This window comes from Aedes aegypti, chromosome 1, assembly GCF_002204515.2.
Source record: "Aedes aegypti strain LVP_AGWG chromosome 1, AaegL5.0 Primary Assembly, whole genome shotgun sequence".
Classification (NCBI taxonomy): Eukaryota; Metazoa; Arthropoda; class Insecta; order Diptera; family Culicidae; genus Aedes; species Aedes aegypti.
In genome coordinates this window covers 101,036,055-101,054,494 of record NC_035107.1, presented here as the reverse complement: position 1 = coordinate 101,054,494, position 18,440 = coordinate 101,036,055, and the positions used below count along the sequence as shown (strand labels likewise).

Below are 18,440 nucleotides of genomic sequence, written 5' to 3'. Positions count from 1 at the left end.
CTATGAACACAACGCTAAGAAGAAAGTTCTGTAACAGTTGGGATGTAATGCCAGAATGAAGAAGACTTATAACCATGTTTTTAAGTAAGCAGTATTTCATGAACTACTGGAACATCAACCAACATGCACTCAGCGTTTCAATTTTGACCTCAAACACACGCCTACTGATAATCAGCTAATCCTTAGAGATTAATACCTAGATATCTCTATCAGCTGCGGCGTAGATACCCGCGGAAGCGTTTGACGTTACGCTCCGTTCAAATCAGCAGTATCGCTTCAGAATTTGCTCACGAGTGTTTTGTCCAGTTCCATGGTACGTTGAAAGCCATGTTGCCCTATCCGTTGCTTTTATTCCTTGTCATTGGGGCAACCGCGTTCCAGGTGAAGGAACAGCTTCCGGAAGAGTTTTTACTGGGCGGCATGGAAACGTCCTTTGGACAGTTTCCGGCCGCGGCTTACATTGTGAGTCCCGAACGAGAACTGTGTGGAGCTACGGTCTTGAATGCGAACCATGTACTGACCCTGGCACAATGTGTCCTGAATGCAACGCACAATACGATCAACCCACGACTGGTGAGAGTTCACGCGGGAGTTTTGGACCTGGATTCGGTTTCGCCACACAGGCAGACGAGACTGGGAGATGTGATCTTTGTGCATCCGAACTTCAAAGCTCATTCGCTGGAAAATGACGTTGCGGTGATACGGGTAAAAATGTCCAGTGGAAATACATATTCAGGTGTTAATACTCTTGATAACTTCCTTTCAGATTCAGCAGCCATTCATTTTCCCAAGCAACGAGGTAGAACCAGCTTTAAGGCGAACGAGAATAGTTGCTAACGGAGCTTCGTGCTCGTTGGTAGGTTGGGGATCGATTGCTACTGGTCCCGTACAAGTTGTCAATCATGTCCAAAGGGTCATCTCGTTGACGGTGAAAGATCGTGATATGTGCAGCTCCTTACGGCGAGATATGCCAGTATTCGAAAATATGATCTGCGCTGGATATACAACCAATGTTCCGAATGGTCCGGCTCCATGCCAAGGCAGCCTCGGTTCTGGGTTGTACTGCCATGGAGATCTGACGGGCTTACTGTCGTTCGGAATCAACTGTGGAGCGGCAAACAACCCACCGACGTTTACCCAAGTTAGGTTCTACAACCCGTGGATTGAGCAGCAGCTGGTTCGGAACGATAGACCACCGGCAGGATTTTCACCTCTAGATGTAGTTTAATAATGTTGATCTATCGTTATAAAGTGTATGGTGAGCTCGTAATATCACATAAAAACAAATTATTGTTAATAAAACCCAGAAGGTAGACCTTAATTTACAATTAAGCTTTTTGGCCAGAAGGTACTCCATGACGAAAGAAACTTCTTGAAGGTGCATTCATTAATTTGCTAATCTTGATAGAACCCCACCAACAATATCCTGCCTAATCACTCAGTACACGGTAATCTCTAAATAATGATGAAAATTTCCATTGTGGTCAATCCACCTAGGAAATTTTTAACCTCGCCACATGCGTTCTTCCAGCTTTATCGAGCTTTAGGATACAAAGTTCAAAACTCCATGTGCTTGCAGATCCTCACCGAGAGTAGTCCACTTTGCATGTCCGTAGAGGACTACCGGTCTTATGAGCGTTTTGTTCTTGCGATATTTGTTGGCACGGTAAATGGCTGGGCATGGCATACCATTGGTACCTCGCGTACCTGCAGGAATAAAATAGACCCCGTCGTGTGGTCCTTAGCCTCCTGCCCAGCAACTTCTATCCATATCTCCTCGTAGTACTGGCCGAGGTACGAGTAGCCTTAGAGAACTTTGGTCGTATTCTGACAGGGAAGTGGGGGTTTGCTTCTGCAAACCTAAAATTTCTGTACTCCATGTTAGGAGCGGCTCATGACAGCGTATGTTCCCTATGTCAGCGGCGGGTGATCATTGTTCAAGTGCCAGAGAAGGACTCTAAGCTAAACTGCGTACTATGGATCTCCGAACATTAAGGGGAAATGGTCTTCCCGAAATCTAGGGGGTTGGTGTCAGGCATTGCAAGCTAACCGTAAAAATACACCAGCACAGGAACGTCAACGAGAGAATACGAAACAGAACAATCGACAGAGACCACAGTGACGGAAACAGATTAGCGATTGGAATCTCCGTACGTGGAGCTGCAAATGTCTCAACTTCATCAGAAGCACACGCATGCTCTTCGATGCACTAAAGATCCGCGGTTTTCAGCATCGTAGCGCTACAGGAGGTGTGCTGGACAGGTTCGATGGTTGTACTGGTGAAGCTTGAACACCAGGCCATCATGCCAAACATTGTCGAATGCTTTTTCAACATCGAGCAGAGCCATGGTTGGTGACTTGGGACAATTGGTGCACGGTTGAACGACCGCGTCGAAATCCAAACTTTTCCTCGATCAGGATGTTGTTTTGCTCAACAGAAGCAAGAAGTCAGTGACAAACTGCCCTTTCGAAAAGCTTTGATAACGCTGAGAGAAGGCTGATGGGGCGATGGCTTTTGGGAGAGGAAGGATCTTTGCCAGGTTTCCTGATGGGGACGACTTTAGCTGACTTCCAGGACGATGGGAAGTAGCTAAGCCGGAGATATTGGTTGAAGATCACCGCGAGGTGATCAAAGAACTGGACACTCAAGTGCTTGAGTTCCAAGTTCATGATGTTATCGAAACCTGGGGCCTTCGTGTTTTTTGGAGTGTTTTAAATAGGTCGAGAGTTTGTCAACTGTGATCTCCAACTCCTCCAAGAAGTCGTTGGGAATCTGATGGAGGTTGTTTGCATGCACATTAACGGCAGCTCCATGCGGACTGATGATGTTGCGTCTGAGATTATGTGAGCTGATGAAATGTCGATCTATTTTGGCTGCCTTCTCAGCAGGCGTTATCAAGCGATCTACGGGTACCAGCGGTGGAACGGCTGAGCACACTCTGGAAGAGCTTGGATCTTATTAGCTTAATTTTGGTTTCTGAGGTCCAACATTCTGGCCTTGATAATTTTGTTCATCCGATTTACATCGGATTTAAGGGCAGGCAGCCCAGTTCGCTGATACTGCCTGCGGATGGTGTTTCGAAGTCGGATCAAATTTTTAGTAAGTCTATCAATTGGTTCGTTGCTCATCTGACTTGTTGCTGGCACGTGTCGTTTTCTGGCCTGGGAGATCGCTGCCAATCGACGTCATCAGATGACTCGGGTCGCACCCCGTAGTCGACGTGGATTTTGCCGGTTGACCGAGGACCCAACTTCCGCCACCACCGGATAGGGGTCCGAGCTGAGTTCCTGGTAGACGACCGGTTGGGAGATGCTTACCATGTTGGTGATGAACAGGTCGATGATGGCATGTACCCCGGATCTGCTCAACCGGGTGGGAGCATCCGGGCCCAAGATGTTGTAGTTGCCTTCCTCCAAGCCTTGCTGCAGGATGACTCCGTTTCGGTTTCTTCGGGGGTTCCCCCAGGCTTCGTGCTTCACGTTGAGGTCGCCAGCGATGATGTACCGCCAGTGCCGCCGAGTTAGCTTGGTGATGTCTTGCCGTAGGGCCGTTGTTGGGTTTTTCCCTCAAACCAAAAGAATATAGAGCCACAAAATTAATTTCGAAGCATTCTGTATTTTAGCGCTCCCACACACATCTATCACACGCCTTCGATAATGCTAACTCCTACGCTAATGCCCTATGCTATTGTCTTCGGCCAGATTATGGTCTCCTTCATGCCCTGCGGGCGATCATCACTTGTGCGCATGCTATAGTGTACTCACGGCTTCTTCTCCCTAGAGTTCGTCACCTCGTCTAGCTCGCCGTCTTCTTCGCGCCGACAATGGTCGACAGTTCGGACCTTTTTGCACCGCCTCCGTTCCTCTAAATGCCCCTCACTGTGGAGCTTGACTACGTTCGCGTTCGATGAACCTCCGTTAGCAGACGCCGACCACTCTGTGAATGCCACCTGACAGGTATTTGTTCTGGCCGACGGGTTTGGATCTCTTGCCGACAACCGAGATCTGTTAGGTCCTCGATCCAGCGATTCACCAGGATCTCCCACTGCCAAGTGCTTGTCCGGATTGGATGCTTTGCTGCCTCGGATTAAAACGTAACAGAAAAAAAAGCGCCCTAAACGGCCTTCATTAGTAACATGCGGACGCTTCCGACTAGCGTGACTCACCCGTGGATTTGGGACGCTTTTTCGCAGTATTTCTCAGCACTTTCCTCGTTCCCAAACGGACGGTTGGAGATTAGGGTCGACTTCTCACGCTAGTTCCTTCAGAACTTCCTTGTCCTGGCTACTTTTGCCGTTCTGTTTTGCCGGATGATGCTCGGAACGGATTCCTATTTTGGCAGAGAGTCGGTGGTTAACATTCCATGTTATACGGCCATTGCGAGCTAAATTACCTTGGCACATTCCCTGAACACAGCCGTGTTCTTCTCACCGGTCCCGCAGCGCGTGTGCTGGCGTTTTTTCCTTGATCCGGGCTAGGCGGTCCGAATCCCGTTAGCTGCTGTCCCGTCGAAATCTGGAACTTTCCTTTGGTCCGCACGTCCTGGCACCGTGTCGGCAAGGATTTGCTTCGATCAACTTAGTCTGCCACGAGGAGGCAGCTATCTCGGCAGCTTCGAGCACTAGCACCTCTTCTCTTGCTGCTGCCAGTGCACTTTTTGTCTGCCACAGCGGAAACAAACTTTTTCCTGTGTTGTGGTAGTACTGATGATGACAGATGTGAATCGTATTCTCAAAGGGCGTGTTCGAGTTAATCGCTTTTGTATACAGTGTAATTTATGCTCGAAATTAACTAAATTCGAAAAGAACGTTACACCGTTACCGACCCGTCGTTGAGGTTCGCTTGCGTTGGGTAGTATGCAGCGATGATGGTGATCGGGCCGTCCGAAGCTGGCACTTCTACTCCTACGGCCTCCATGAATGTGAGCTGCATGCTCGGCAGCAGGCGGCAGTTCATGTTGTGGCGCAAAGTGATGGTGACTCCCCCTCCCTCAGAGCCGGTCTGATCTAGCCGCACAAGTCGATGGTTGGGAATGGAGACGCTCAGCTCAGGCTTGAGGTGCGTCTCCGTGATGGTGGCGATATCGATGCTTTTCTCTTCGAAAAAGTCGACGAACTCTTTGTTCCGGAGGGAACAAGCGTTCCAATTTGCGATCCTGGTGATGGCCTCACGGGCCATATTTTGAGAGGAAAGCAAATACCACCGAGTTGGCGGCGTCGATCTGTTCTGACTTGGAATGGCAGGCGCGCAGCTGTTGGAAAAAAAAATCCTGGTGTATTCCAACACTTTCTCCGGTGTGTACAGGGAGCCGTCGTCGGTGGGAGGAGTGCTGGGGGCACTGGGGGTCCAGGACTCCCCCATCCAGGAGGGGGCGCTCTCTGCACCGGTGAAGCAGCGGCGGCGGCCGCAAAGCGATGATGAATGGAGGGGACCGACTGAACACTAAGCTGAGAAGCAGGCTCTGTCACAGGCTCTGGGGACGTAACGCCAGTAAGAAGAAGAAGGGGCCGACTGGCGGAATGCCTGCCGGTGGGTTGGTGGAAGCGGTGGCAGATTAGGCACCTGGTAGCGAGGAGTCGAAAAGTGCTCCTCAGTCAGCGGTGGGGGTGTCCGGCGCTGTCGTCCCTGCTTCTTGGTAAATGCTTGCTGGCGGATTGCCAGGAACTCCGCTCGTTTGGGGCAATAACGGCTGCTGCCCTCGTGGTTGGAACCGCAGTTGGCACATTTCGGGTCAATGCCCTCATCCATTGGCTAACATGTCGTCGTGGCGTGCGCACCACCACAGCGGGGCTTCATGTGACAGTTCCTTGTCATGTGAACGAACGCAAGACAGTTGCCGCACTGCGTCACGTTCTTTTTCGGGAGGTAGCGCTCCCATTCAACCACAATGTTGAAGAGCGCTCTCACCTTTGTCAGGCCCGCCATGGTGATGGATCCTTTTTGCAGGTGGGCCAGGTAGAGGCTGCTCCGATGCCTTCCTCCTTGCACATGTTTGACAGCTTCAGTCCGGCCGCCTTCATCTCATCGACGATTGCCTCCTGGGTGTATTCCGACAGCCCTCGGATGAGAACCTTCAACGGCTTGCTACCGGGGGCATCGTGGGTGTAAAACTCCACCCCCTTTGCGTTCAGTAGCTTGCGGGAGTCGCACATGACCTTCGTGCCGGTGTGGCACAGCTTGAACAGCGGCTTGATATTGTGGGCCGCTAGTTCGGACCGCAGTGCCCAAGTCCGCCCTCTGGAGGAGCGCCCTCTGGTCCACTGGCAGGGAGACATCTCTGGATCCTGATGTTTTGGAAGGTTGGTGTCTTTGGAAGAGTTGTTCAGTAGCTCAAGGGCTGGCATGCAGTAGTCATTTGGACGTAGAGTTACTTCAAAACAAAATGCCTCATGCCTACTAGCGCCATCTGGTGCCAAAATCTAAACCTCTTGGCTCAAATAATGTTGGTCCTTGTGCTACTGGACAACTTTGCCGAAGACGCCATCTTTTTAAGTGGTCAGGCTACTCAGCAATTCGTAAAACTAATGTTCCATGCTTACTAGCGCTGCCTGGTTTCAACTGAACAACTCTTCCAAAGACACTAGGGTAAGTGTTCCCTTAGTTGTGGGTGTTCCTATAGTTGCGGTAGTGCCGTTTTCACTGATTTTATTACATTAGCCACAGAACCGACAACGCCAATTGACGTATTGGCTTGTTGATACACGGAATAGTTGAAAAGAGCGTTCAAATTGCTTTAAAACTGATGAAATATCACTGAAATTGCTTAAACTGTTCTTGCTTGTACCAATAGTTGCGGTAAAGCGTTCCTATAGTGGAGGATCCCATTAGAAAACCACAGATACCGCAACTTTAGGAACACAAATTAAAAATATACCGCAACTAAAGGAACAGTGTACCAATAGTGGAGGTATTATTTTTCACTGACGTACCGTGGACTACTGCGATGAATTTTTTTTCTCATAAAGTCAATGGTCGTTACTTCCCGTTACAACATTAACATGTACATTAATTGCGCTTCTTGAATTTAGGCGGTTAAATGAAGTTCAATAGTGCTTAGTACCTCCATTATTGGTACATCTGGTAATGATTGGACGCTCAGTAGGCTGAGTGGTTTGGTCGTCCGATATTTAGGCTCCAAATTGTGAGTGACCTGCCTAATCCTTGGTCAAGACTCTTCCGATTTTACACAGCACAAAACACAAATTTACGACAACACGGCTCTTTAATTAAACGCAAATCTAACACACTACATTTATTCATGCTAACACTAACAAATTGATCTGTTTTAACCGTGGTCGCGCAGGACTGTCTTCGACTGTGTTCTACCTTCTACTGCTGGATCACTTCCAGCTCTGCTCTAAATATCCCCAATTTTCTCCCAAATATCCGCTCGAATCTGCATTCTCATAGTGCATCGGTGACGTCACGGCCTCTCGATAGAAAGCGAAAGGGATGTCTATTGATCAACACGTAGCCGGTAGCCGAGCGATTGGTAGAACAAAAGCCATATGAACTACGTCTGCTGTCTGCCGTCTAGTCAGCTCGTATGAGGTGTTAGGGTGGTCCTCACAGACAGACACCAACCTTTTTATACATCAGGATATAGAGATATCATATGTTACAAAGTTTGCAATCTAGTCCTTCAAGGTTCATATAGTGCAAGTCAGAAAAAGCGCCCCTACCGGGCCATGACGGGCCATGGCTCCTGAGAAATGAATCCGGTACTCTTTCCGTTGTCGTCTCACTCTAATCGAGGTTGCAGCAGCTGATACTTTTTATCAATGAACTCCTTCTCCAGTAAGAAAGAAATTATCAAGAAATACCCTGTTGGAACAAACTTATCGGAATCTTATAAGCTATGGGTCTCCCGTATCTAAGCAGTTCCATCTTACTGTTTTGACTCGTATTACGGACAGCTTCATATTCCAGTCACTCCACTATGGAAACTTTTCACACGAAGAGTTTCATTTTTTGCCATGCAAAAGATCTCACTTTCGAGGTCCGGTTTAGTAATAATTTAGTAAATTTGCGTAGATATCTATGCTAATTTATAATCCCCATTTGCCTCAGACGTCTCTTTAGAGGTTTGACGATTTCAATTGATGATTTAACTTTTCTATTTTCATACGCTGTCTGGAATTCGAATCAAAGTGTCCGGATTATGAGACAAAAGTGAACAAGCGCCCGGAATAAGAATCGTGAAAAATTCGAATATAGAAATTATTAATTTAAAATTAATCGTGTTTCGGAATCAAAACCCGGACCCACCATTCAAAAGTAAAGTATTTTTAAGGCTCGATAAAGCAAAGGAATCAAACAGAATGATTTATTTTATTTGCTTTTTGATGCGTTATACTTCACTGCAGCCTTAAGGTTCCGTAATATGAATATGATAGCTGTTAAATACCATATGTTCTCATCTTGGAAATTTTCTCGAATAATTTTCAAAATAACGTTCAGAATAAACCATGATCACGGAGTCATGTCGCATACTATCATGGAGCCTTCTTTAGCCGAGTGGTTAGAGTCCGCGGGTACAAAGCAAAGCCATGAAGGTGTCTGGGTTCGTTTCCCGGTCGGTCCAGTAATCGTTATGGAAACTTCCTTGACTTCTCTGGTCATAGAGTACTTGCCATACGATGTACAAATGCGAAAATGGCAACTTTGGCAAAGAAAGCTTTCAGTTAATAACTGTGGAAGTGATAAATGAACATTAAACTGAGAATCAGGCTCTGTCTCAGTCGGGACGTAATGCCAAGAAAAAGAAGAAGAACTATCATGAAAATATAGATAACAATGTTTTAAGGCCTTTGTGATGTCATTGTGTTTGAAGAAAAACAACAATTCCAACGTTAACGAACTTTATTCAAAAAATCCCATCATACTTAACTTACAAAGGGTTCGGAACCCATCCTGGGGCGGGATTGTCAGTGCGGGTGAACTGGCTGTCGATCCATGCGCGGTACTGTCTAACGTCGATGTAGACTCCGGGATTGTTGGCAGTTCCGCAAGTAAGTCCAAATGTGAGCACTCCGGTCAGCTGGCCATTGCAGTAGAGCGCGCCTCCGATGTTTCCTTGGCAGACGGTGTTGGCAACGGCAGTGATGGACCCGGCGCAAAACATCGTGGACAGAACACGGTTTGCGTGGACATTAGCTGCGTTACACTGGCCCCTTGGAAGGATGGGAGCGACAACCATTTGCTGGGCAGGATTTAGGACAGCGTTGACATCCATTGTATTGGCGCCCCATCCTGCGTACTGGCACTGAGTGTTTTCCGCCAAAATCTTGGTGTTGATCACAGCTGGCTCAATGGTATTGTGGAATTCCGGGAACATGGTATTGACCCGAATCACAGCCAGATCGTTATTGCTGGTCTGTACGTTGTAGTTCGGATGTACGAAAAGGTGCGTCACATTGCGAACTTCGCGTCGAATGGAAGCTGACACTAAGTTGACATCACCAGCGATGACGCGTAACCAGAATGGATTGATGAGGGAGGCCGAGGTTGGGTGCATGACGCACCAGGCCGCAGTCAGTACATGTTGACGGTTGAGGATGGTTCCACCACAGTGCAGGTTGAACGGAGAATCGATACTGACCGCTGCGGGAAACTGCCCAGGCACAGTTACGGTACCGCCAGTCAAACGAGATGACGCATCCTCGCTTGCGAAGGCAACTAAAAAATATTTGATCAAACTGTCTCTCCCTTTGTTCCATTTCACATCAAATCTTACCAGCGACCACCACCGACAAAACAAGTAACAACTTCATTTTCTCAACCCTATTGATACGGGAAGCAATCAGATACTACCAGTATTGACAGGTGAGCTGCGCGACTTTGCTTCCGAATTCGGTGCCCTTATCTTATCGCTTGCACTGATTTACTTCTGGTTTCACCACAGGCCCGTTGACCCATTGCTAGGAAATCTGATCCAAATCCGCAAAAATGAATAGCTTTTAATCCCGGCTCTGAAATAGCACACTTCGTATGCTTCGCCACTCAGTATGCTTCGCAGTCCGCCAGAATGAAGTCCCCGATTGCAATTTTGCTGCTTGGTAAGTTTTGTCTACCTCAAGCGAACTATTCAGTCCTAACATTACTTCTTTCAAGCGATTCCCTCGCAAATGGTTACCAGCTGACCGATGAGGAGTTCGAATCAGGTAAAGGTAGCCCATCAAACCAGAGATCATACAAGGATGTTTATTTCAAATTGTATAAATGTTCACTTTACGTTAGGATTGGATATGATGCCAAATTTAATCTGATTGCAATTTGCATCTAATTAAACCACAATTTCATATATTCAAATATAAAACTTCAAATTGCCATTCCATTGTGATTTCTACTGCACTTGATTTGATTCTATTATAATCTTGAATTTGAGATTACACACAAAATTTTTATTGCTGTAAATCAGCAAATTTTTGCTGATTTTTTTTGTGCTGTACATTCAGCAATCGATCCAGCAAAATAAAATTTGCTGAACTGATCAGCAATGCAGATTGTCATCCAAATGACAGCTGGGTTACTGACCATTCAGCAAAGCGAATTCCAATTTGCTGATTAATCAGCACTAGGTTATTTGTTATTCTCGTGGGATTTCTTGCTGATTTCCAGCAATTTCAGATCGCCAGCACCCGGTGGATGAAAAATTTTAGGTAATATTTTAAAAAATGTCATAGAAAACAATATAAAATGCGAATGCGTTGTATGTGATAAACATTTAATTAAAAATAAACGCAATTTTCTGCGCTCTGGGGGAAAATGGACACCGTCTACCGTAACGGAAATGTTGCCACCTAGAAATAAACATTTTGATATTTATTGAACCATCAATATCATAGTGAATGTTTAGTACTTACCAAATACGATATTACGAAAAATATACATAAATATATGAATGTTCGGGTAAACATTTTTTTTAACTCCATGCTGATATTGTAAATGAAACGAGTGAGAGATTTTTTTTCTTTTTTTTTAATTTTTCGGGTGACAGATAAAACAGTTTGCTGATACGAGTTCAGCAATAATGTTTGCTGGTTTACAGCAAAATTTCAAATGGATTACTGGTTATCAATCATGTATCATATAAATTACTGAAAATCAGCAAAACTGATGGTGATGACAAGTATCCAGCAAGTTAGATTGCTGAATTCCAGTAAACAATTTCAGAAATGCTGTGTATCAGTAAAATAGTGTATTGCTGGATTGGTTCCAGCAAACGAAATTGCTGGAAGATTGATCGAAAATTTGGTGTGTAGTTACTGCATTTTACTGTGAAGTTTGTCAAGTTGCTGATCAGTTTACTGCCGAAATTGAGAAAACAAATTTGTGATTTCTACAATATTTCGTGGGAAGCCATAACGCAAACAGCATCCAAAGTTTCCGTTAAACGGGCGGCTGGTATCGAGCAATCATGGCAGACGATCGTCGTACACACCAAATTTTCGATCAATCTTCCAGCAATTTCGTTTGCTGGAACCAATCCAGCAATACACTATTTTACTGATACACACCATTTCTGAAATTGTTTACTGGAATTCAGCAATCTAACTTGCTGGATACTTGTCATCACCATCAGTTTTGCTGATTTTCAGTAATTTATATGATACATGATTGATAACCAGCAATCCATTTGAAATTTTGCTGTAAACCAGCAAACATTATTGCTGAACTCGTATCAGCAAACTGTTTTATCTGTCACCCGAAAAATTAAAGAAAAAAAAAGAAAAAAAATCTCTCACTCGTTTCATTTACAATATCAGCATGGAGTTAAAAAAAATGTTTACCCGAACATTCATATATTTATGTATATTTTTCGTAATATCGTATTTGGTAAGTACTAAACATTCACTATGATATTGATGGTTCAATAAATATCAAAATGTTTATTTCTAGGTGGCAACATTACCGTTACGGTAGACGGTGTCCATTTTCCCCCAGAGCGCAGAAAATTGCGTTTATTTTTAATTAAATGTTTATCACATACAACGCATTCGCATTTTATATTGTTTTCTATGACATTTTTTAAAATATTGCCTAAAATTTTTCATCTACCGGGTGCTGGCGATCTGAAATTGCTGGAAATCAGCAAGAAATCCCACGAGAATAACAAATAACCTAGTGCTGATTAATCAGCAAATTGGAATTCGCTTTGCTGAATGGTCAGTAACCCAGCTGTCATTTGGATGACAATCTGCATTGCTGATCAGTTCAGCAAATTTTATTTTGCTGGATCGATTGCTGAATGTACAGCACAAAAAAAATCAGCAAATTTACAGCAATAAAAATTTTGTGTGTACTCTTCGAGGTCAATCTACGACGAAACTTCCTGGCTCCGCTGCCGATGATATGAGTTTGTCTGATCTGGCTAAATTGATGAAATCGCAGTTTGCTACCTATCAACAATCTACTAATGATGAGATTCGACGATTGGAACACTCATTTCAATCCGGAATGAACAAACTGCGTTCGGACATCACTTCGGAACTTGAGAACATGCGCAAGGAATCCCTGAAAACCACAACTGATATACTGAACACCGTCAAAACGAATAAAACTGAGTGCCTAGCTGCCGTCGACCGAAGCATGCGTGCTAACGATCTCATCGTAAGCGGTGTACCGTTCGTAGTAGGAGAGAGTCTGCCAGATCATTTTATCAAGTGGTGTCAATCTCTGGGATATACAGATGAAACGATTCCACTGGTCGATATCAAAAGGCTCGCAAGAGGTTCACCTTCAAGCGGAACAGTTTACCTAATACTAGTTCAGTTTGCAATCACCATACAACGAAACGAATTTTATGCCCGTTATCTACGCTCAAGAAAGCTTTCGCTCACGGACATCGGGTTCTCATCTAATCAGCGTATATTTGTGAACGAGAATTTGGAACCAGCGGCGAGGGAGCTTCGTTCAAAAGCCTTGCAAATGAAAAAGAGAGGAAAACTAGCTGGAGTCTATACGAGGATGGGGATTGTTTACGTCAAGAAAACAGCCAACGACCAAGAGAAGCCTATACTATCGGAGAATGATCTACACGCTCTACTTTAAACCACTTTGTTGCTGCTGCTGTTGTTGCTGTTGGGGTTGCTGGATGCCATTTGGATGCTGCTGCAGTAGATGCTGGATTGATGCTATCATTCATCGAGTGTGGTTTGTTAAACTTATTAATATACGCGTCGAATAATTATGAATATGTTTGAATTTTTCTATGTAATTTTGTTAGTTTTTAGTCAATTGCGTGTGCTTTTTACAGATTTCCTCTTAATTGCTTTGTTCTTGTCTTATCCTTATGGCTAGTGGTTCTACTAGAGATACCTCTTTGAATTGGTGTTTGCCAGGAACCGTCATGAAAAGTGCCCTTATTGCCAATAAACTTTCAATTTGTAGCCTTAATAGTCAGAGCATCTGTGCTCGCAAGTTATGCAAACTAGACGAATTAAGACAAATAGCCCAATCAAGTGCTATTGATGTAATATGTGTGACTGAGACCTGGTTGAATAACAAAACCGACGATTCACTACTGGCGATTGATGGTTATAACATCATTAGGAATGATAGAGAAGGAAGGCTAGGGGGTGGCATCTTGATATACATAAAGCAAGGAATTCATTACCGATTGTTGGACAAATCCATCCGTCGTTCAGGTGTGTCGTATTGTGAATACGCTGCCGTAGAAATTGTCCTTAAAAGTGAAAAGTTATTTCTCGTTGCTATGTACAATCCACCAGAGCTCAATTGTGTTGATACCATTGATTATTTGTTGTCAAATTATGGCGCAAATTATGAAAACTTATTTTTTGCAGGTGATTTCAATACAAATTTGTTGAATCATAATTTGACTAGAACTTCACAATTAATGGCGTTGCTGAGCGTCCACAATATGTTCAGTTTAGGCTCCGAACCTACTTTTTTTTTTCATAATAACGGATATTCGCAGTTGGACCTTATGTTATTCAATTCAAAGGCACGAGTTCTTAGGTTTAACCAAATAGATGTTCCAAATTTTTCCAATCACGATATGATTTTTGCATCACTTGATTTTGACATTGTTCACACTCCTAAAAAAATTGAATATCGTAACTATAATGCCATCGATGTCAATGGTCTTTTAGATGAATTCAACTCCTTAGACTGGCATAGTTATTATCGTATAAATGATCCAAATTCCCTGCTTGATTTTTTTAATTCCAACATTCTTGAATTACATAATAAGTACGTTCCTGTTCGTTCATTGTTTCTGAAAAATCAACAAACTGTTTGGTTTAACGACATTATAAGCAAAGCCATTGTAGATCGCGATTTGGCTTATAAGCGGTGGAAAATCTCTAAAAGCTCATCTGATCTGAAAGCATTTAAAACTCTCCATAACAAGGTGACATTGAAAGTTCGCCAGGCAAAAGGAGCATACTATGAAAGAAATTTAGATACGAAACTTCCCTCTAAAGAGTTATGGAAAAGATTGAAAAATATCGGCGTTGGTAAGGGAACTAAGAGTTCAGAAAATGAATTTGAATCCAATGAGATTAATGCAAATTTTGCTAATAATTTCTCTTAGAGTAATTGTATTTTGGATACAAATAATGCTACTACCAGCGTGACCATTAGAAACCAATTCTATTTCGTCCAAATAAATGAAATTGATGTAATCAATGCTCTTTATCATATGATATCAAATGCCACTGGATTGGATAATCTACCCATACAATTTTTGAAATCAATCAATCCACTTATAGTTAGACCTGTTACACATTTATTCAATTCCATTGTTACAACCAGCGTTTTTCCCGATGAATGGAAAAAAACTAAAATCTTACCCTTGAAGAAAAAAACTCATCTCAATAGCTTGCAGAACCTACGTCCCATAAGCATTCTTTCAGCGTTGTCGAAAGTTTTTGAACGCATAATTAAGAATCAAGTCTGCCATTATATCAACCAGAAGAATTTGCTAAATAAACAGCAATCCGGGTATCGGGAAAAACATAGCACGAAAACCGCTATGTTGAAGGTTTTTGATGACATAGGATTAGTTTTGGATAAAGGAAGACCAGTTGTTCTTCTGCTCTTAGATTTTTCGAAAGCTTTCGATTCCATTTCTCATAATGTATTATGTCAAAAACTAACAACTAGATTTGGATTTTCTACTCACGCTAAGAATCTCATCAAATCATATCTGAGTGGCCGAACTCAAACGGTCCTGAACAATGGAATATTTTCCAATTATCTTCCAATATCATCGGGCGTACCACAAGGCTCCATTCTAGGGCCATTTCTATTTTCTCTCTACATCAACGATCTGCCAGAAGTCTTAAAACACTGTAAGATACATATTTTTGCGGATGATGTTCAGCTTTACTTCGGGTGTATGGAAAATACTGCCATAGCTATCTCCAAGAAAATCAATGAAGATTTGTCCAATATACATGCATGGTCTATTAGAAACAAGCTTTTGCTGAATGCCGATAAAACTTGTGCTTTATTCCTAAGCCATTCTCAATCTAATAATATACTAAAACCAACTCTGAAGCTGAACAATAGTGTCATTGCGTATTTGGAAGAAGGCGTAAGCTTGGGTATTATGATTCAACCAAATTTCAAATTTGATAAATTTATTTTCAAACAATGTGGGAAAATATATGCGAGTTTACGAACTCTATATGCAGTTTCCTCTTTCTTAAGTACGGACATTAAACTCAAACTCTTCAAAAGTTTAGTTCTACCTCATTTCATTGCCTGTGATTTCCTTTTAACCGAATCGTCAATGTATGCTGAATCAAGGTTGCAAGTAGCTTCGAATGCTTTTGTAAGATTTGTGTTCAGTTTGAATAAATATGATCGAGTTTCCCATCTTCAATATCATTTGATAGGCTGTCCATTTAATAAATTCTCTCAGCTAAGATGTTGCCTATTCTTATTCAAACTTGCGAGAACAAAAGCTCCTGAATATCTTTATACAAAACTAAAGCCCTTACGTAGTTCCCATGTAAGAAAATACGCTATCCCACGTCACAACACGTCCCTATACGGCAACTCCTTTTTCATAAGAGGTATTTCTTTCTGGAATTGTTTACCGAACGATATAACCCTAGAAAACTCAATTTCAGCTTTTAAGAGGAGATGTACAGACCACTTTAACAATTAAATTAGATTTAAGCGATGAATTATTGAAATGTAATCGAATTAGTTTTGATATGTTGATGCACCTTTCTGTGCCCCTTTTTACAAAAGGTAACAATTCAAAGAGACAATAGTCTTATGTTACTTAATGAGAATAAATAAATAAATAAATAAATAAATAAATAAATAAATAAATTTGCAGCCTGTCTCAGCCTGCCTGCTTGTCTGCTGTATTTATGTTTCTTTGATATGTTTGCAAAAATTAAATCATGTAAAGTACAACACTCCGTCATACACGTTAGTCATAGTAAATGCCAAATCAACTTGTTTAGAGTTGTATTGGTCATGATGAATTGTCTAATATGGCCTCCAAATTTGTGCGAACAGAGAGTATTCGTGCATTATCAACAATTTGTTTTTACTGCATAAGCGATCTCTGTTATGTGAACAAGATTTTTGACTGGGTGATAATTGCTAATGTAAGAAGCATCATCAAATGAGAAACAAATACTGACGTCAAATTCTTTTGAAATGGGTGGCAGTATGGATCGAATAGATATACATGCAGATCAGCTATATTGTTGAGTTTCTATTTGTCATATTTCCATGTCTTTCAATAGAGACTGAACGGAACAGTGGTAGCCAATATGATTAGCGATCTGAAGATCATTGCGTTGAGGTTTGAAGCTACTTGTTTTATCTTTTTCTTTTTTGTTTGTTTGTTAAAACAAAGTCATATTATAACAGGATTAATACGGGGCAAACCCTTGAAAATGCAAAAACTAGACGACACGATACGAAACCTGTGTTTTCGGTACGCATGCGCCGTAGATATCCTGAAAACCGGATTCGGAAACAGAATAGGAGCAGTTCTCAACGATCAACTTAAACGGAACTCAATTTGAACCAGTCTGCTCTTCTGTTACGGACAGAGTGAACCAATACCCTAAGGAATTTGAGAAACACTGCCGCTTAAGCGCCAACACGCTTTGCAGCGTGATGCGACAGTGCACGTTTTAAAATGTGCCCGACTAACTTACCCAGGGCTAGGGTTACCATATTTGCTCTTGCCGGAAAGAGTACATTTTTTCGAACTCTATAAAAGAGTACTAAAGAGTACACTTAGCCTAATAGCGTAAAATTTTGAAAATGCTCTTTTCAGTAACGTGTTTATCTGAATTTCCTTGTTTTGATCACTTTTGTATTATTTTTTAATCTCAAGTACAGTCGACTTTCGTTCGTTGCACTAAACCTCTAGCCCACCTAGTGAAAGACTTTCACTAATCGGGCTGAGTTTTTGACTGTCAAAATATTGAATAGAATAGAAAATCAGGGCTACCAATTGAGATTTATGTCAAAAAGTGACGCTTTTCTTCGTTTTAAGTGGGCTATAGCCCACCTAACGGGAGCCCAATTAAAACGAAGCCCACTTAAAGATAGTGACACGATCGAAATTCGGCTGTAGTTGCTCTTATTAACTTTAATGGCATTGATTCTAAGTGAAAAGATTTGTTCAGTCGTTTTTTTTTTTATAATGACGCATATCATAAAGAAAGCCGTTCGAATTTTGGCAATACTATAGTCTATCAATTTTTTTTAGTACTTAGAAAGATGTTCTATACCAAATGTAAAACAATATTGATTTGTACAGAAAACTAGAACTGAGAAGAGCGCTTTTTGAAACCCTGGTTCTGAAAAGAATCTCGAGTATTGTCATTAAATTAAGTTGTTCTAGGGAATTGTTGAAGCAATATAGAAGACGCAAGTTTGATTAGTTTAATAGTTTATTTTCGTCTTTTAGGCACTATATTTTAAAGTTAAATGCTTCTATTCCCACAGCTGCGTTCACTATTGGACCATTGGAAAACGACGTTCTATTAAAGTGCCTGAGGGAAAGTTGTTCCCAATAGTTCAAAACTAAATCAATAGTTAGCTAATTATTTAACAATAGTTTTACCGTTAAGTCACTTATATCTATAGTTAGTGAGATATATGAGTTTATGAATACTTGCTGATCATTATTGAGCTAATCGTACCAGTTCGAATCAGCTGTAATTTAACGAAAAACGTTGGATCCCTGTTTTCATGGAAAATATCTGGTTTATTCAAAATATTATTTGATTTGTTCGCCAATCGTCAGTAATAACTAGAAAAGAGTACAATTGAGCCCATTTAGCAAAAAGAATAGTACACATTTTTTTAAGACAAAAAAGAGTACATGTACTCTAAAAAGAGTACGTCTGGTAACCCTACCCAGGGCGGGTCTATCGATCGCGGAACCAAACTCAAAAGACTCTCAATCTAACGGAACTGACTTCACC

The 18,440-nt window shown here is 42.3% G+C and overlaps 2 protein-coding genes and 1 long non-coding RNA gene across 3 annotated transcripts; 2 read left to right on the top strand and 1 right to left on the bottom strand.

Annotated features, from left to right (window-relative positions):
• Nucleotides 1–252: 252 nt before the first annotated feature.
• On the top strand, nucleotides 253–1,325 carry LOC5567922 (trypsin). The gene is made up of 2 exons (XM_001651904.2): nucleotides 253–705; nucleotides 767–1,325. Exons 1-2 carry the CDS (start codon nucleotides 328–330, stop codon nucleotides 1,226–1,228), a joined length of 840 nt encoding a protein of 279 aa, XP_001651954.2. The 5' UTR covers nucleotides 253–327; the 3' UTR covers nucleotides 1,229–1,325.
• Nucleotides 1,326–8,844: 7,519 nt separating this feature from the next.
• LOC5567923 (anionic trypsin-1) lies at nucleotides 8,845–9,845 on the bottom strand. The gene is made up of 2 exons (XM_001651903.2): nucleotides 9,737–9,845; nucleotides 8,845–9,678 (listed from the first exon to the last, which is right to left on the bottom strand). The coding sequence occupies exons 1-2, from the start codon at nucleotides 9,771–9,773 to the stop codon at nucleotides 8,891–8,893; spliced, it is 825 nt and encodes a 274-aa protein (XP_001651953.2). The 5' UTR covers nucleotides 9,774–9,845; the 3' UTR covers nucleotides 8,845–8,890.
• On the top strand, nucleotides 9,718–10,353 carry LOC110676323. The gene is made up of 3 exons (XR_002500273.1): nucleotides 9,718–9,825; nucleotides 9,905–10,058; nucleotides 10,114–10,353. It is a non-coding gene; the product is annotated as an uncharacterized LOC110676323 (long non-coding RNA).
• Nucleotides 10,354–18,440: the final 8,087 nt, after the last annotated feature.

What these genes read in the sequence shown, in the direction of transcription:
- LOC5567922 (XM_001651904.2), top strand. Translation starts at nt 328, where the DNA reads ATGTTGCCCTATCCGTTGCTTTTATTCCTTGTCATTGGGGCAACCGCG. An exon ending in ATGACGTTGCGGTGATACGG is followed by an intron (nt 706 to 766) that starts GTAAAAATGTCC and finishes ACTTCCTTTCAG; the next exon opens with ATTCAGCAGCCATTCATTTT.
- LOC5567923 (XM_001651903.2), bottom strand. Translation starts at nt 9,773, where the DNA reads ATGAAGTTGTTACTTGTTTTGTCGGTGGTGGTCGCTG. An exon ending in TTTGTCGGTGGTGGTCGCTG is followed by an intron (nt 9,679 to 9,736) that starts GTAAGATTTGAT and finishes AATATTTTTTAG; the next exon opens with TTGCCTTCGCAAGCGAGGAT.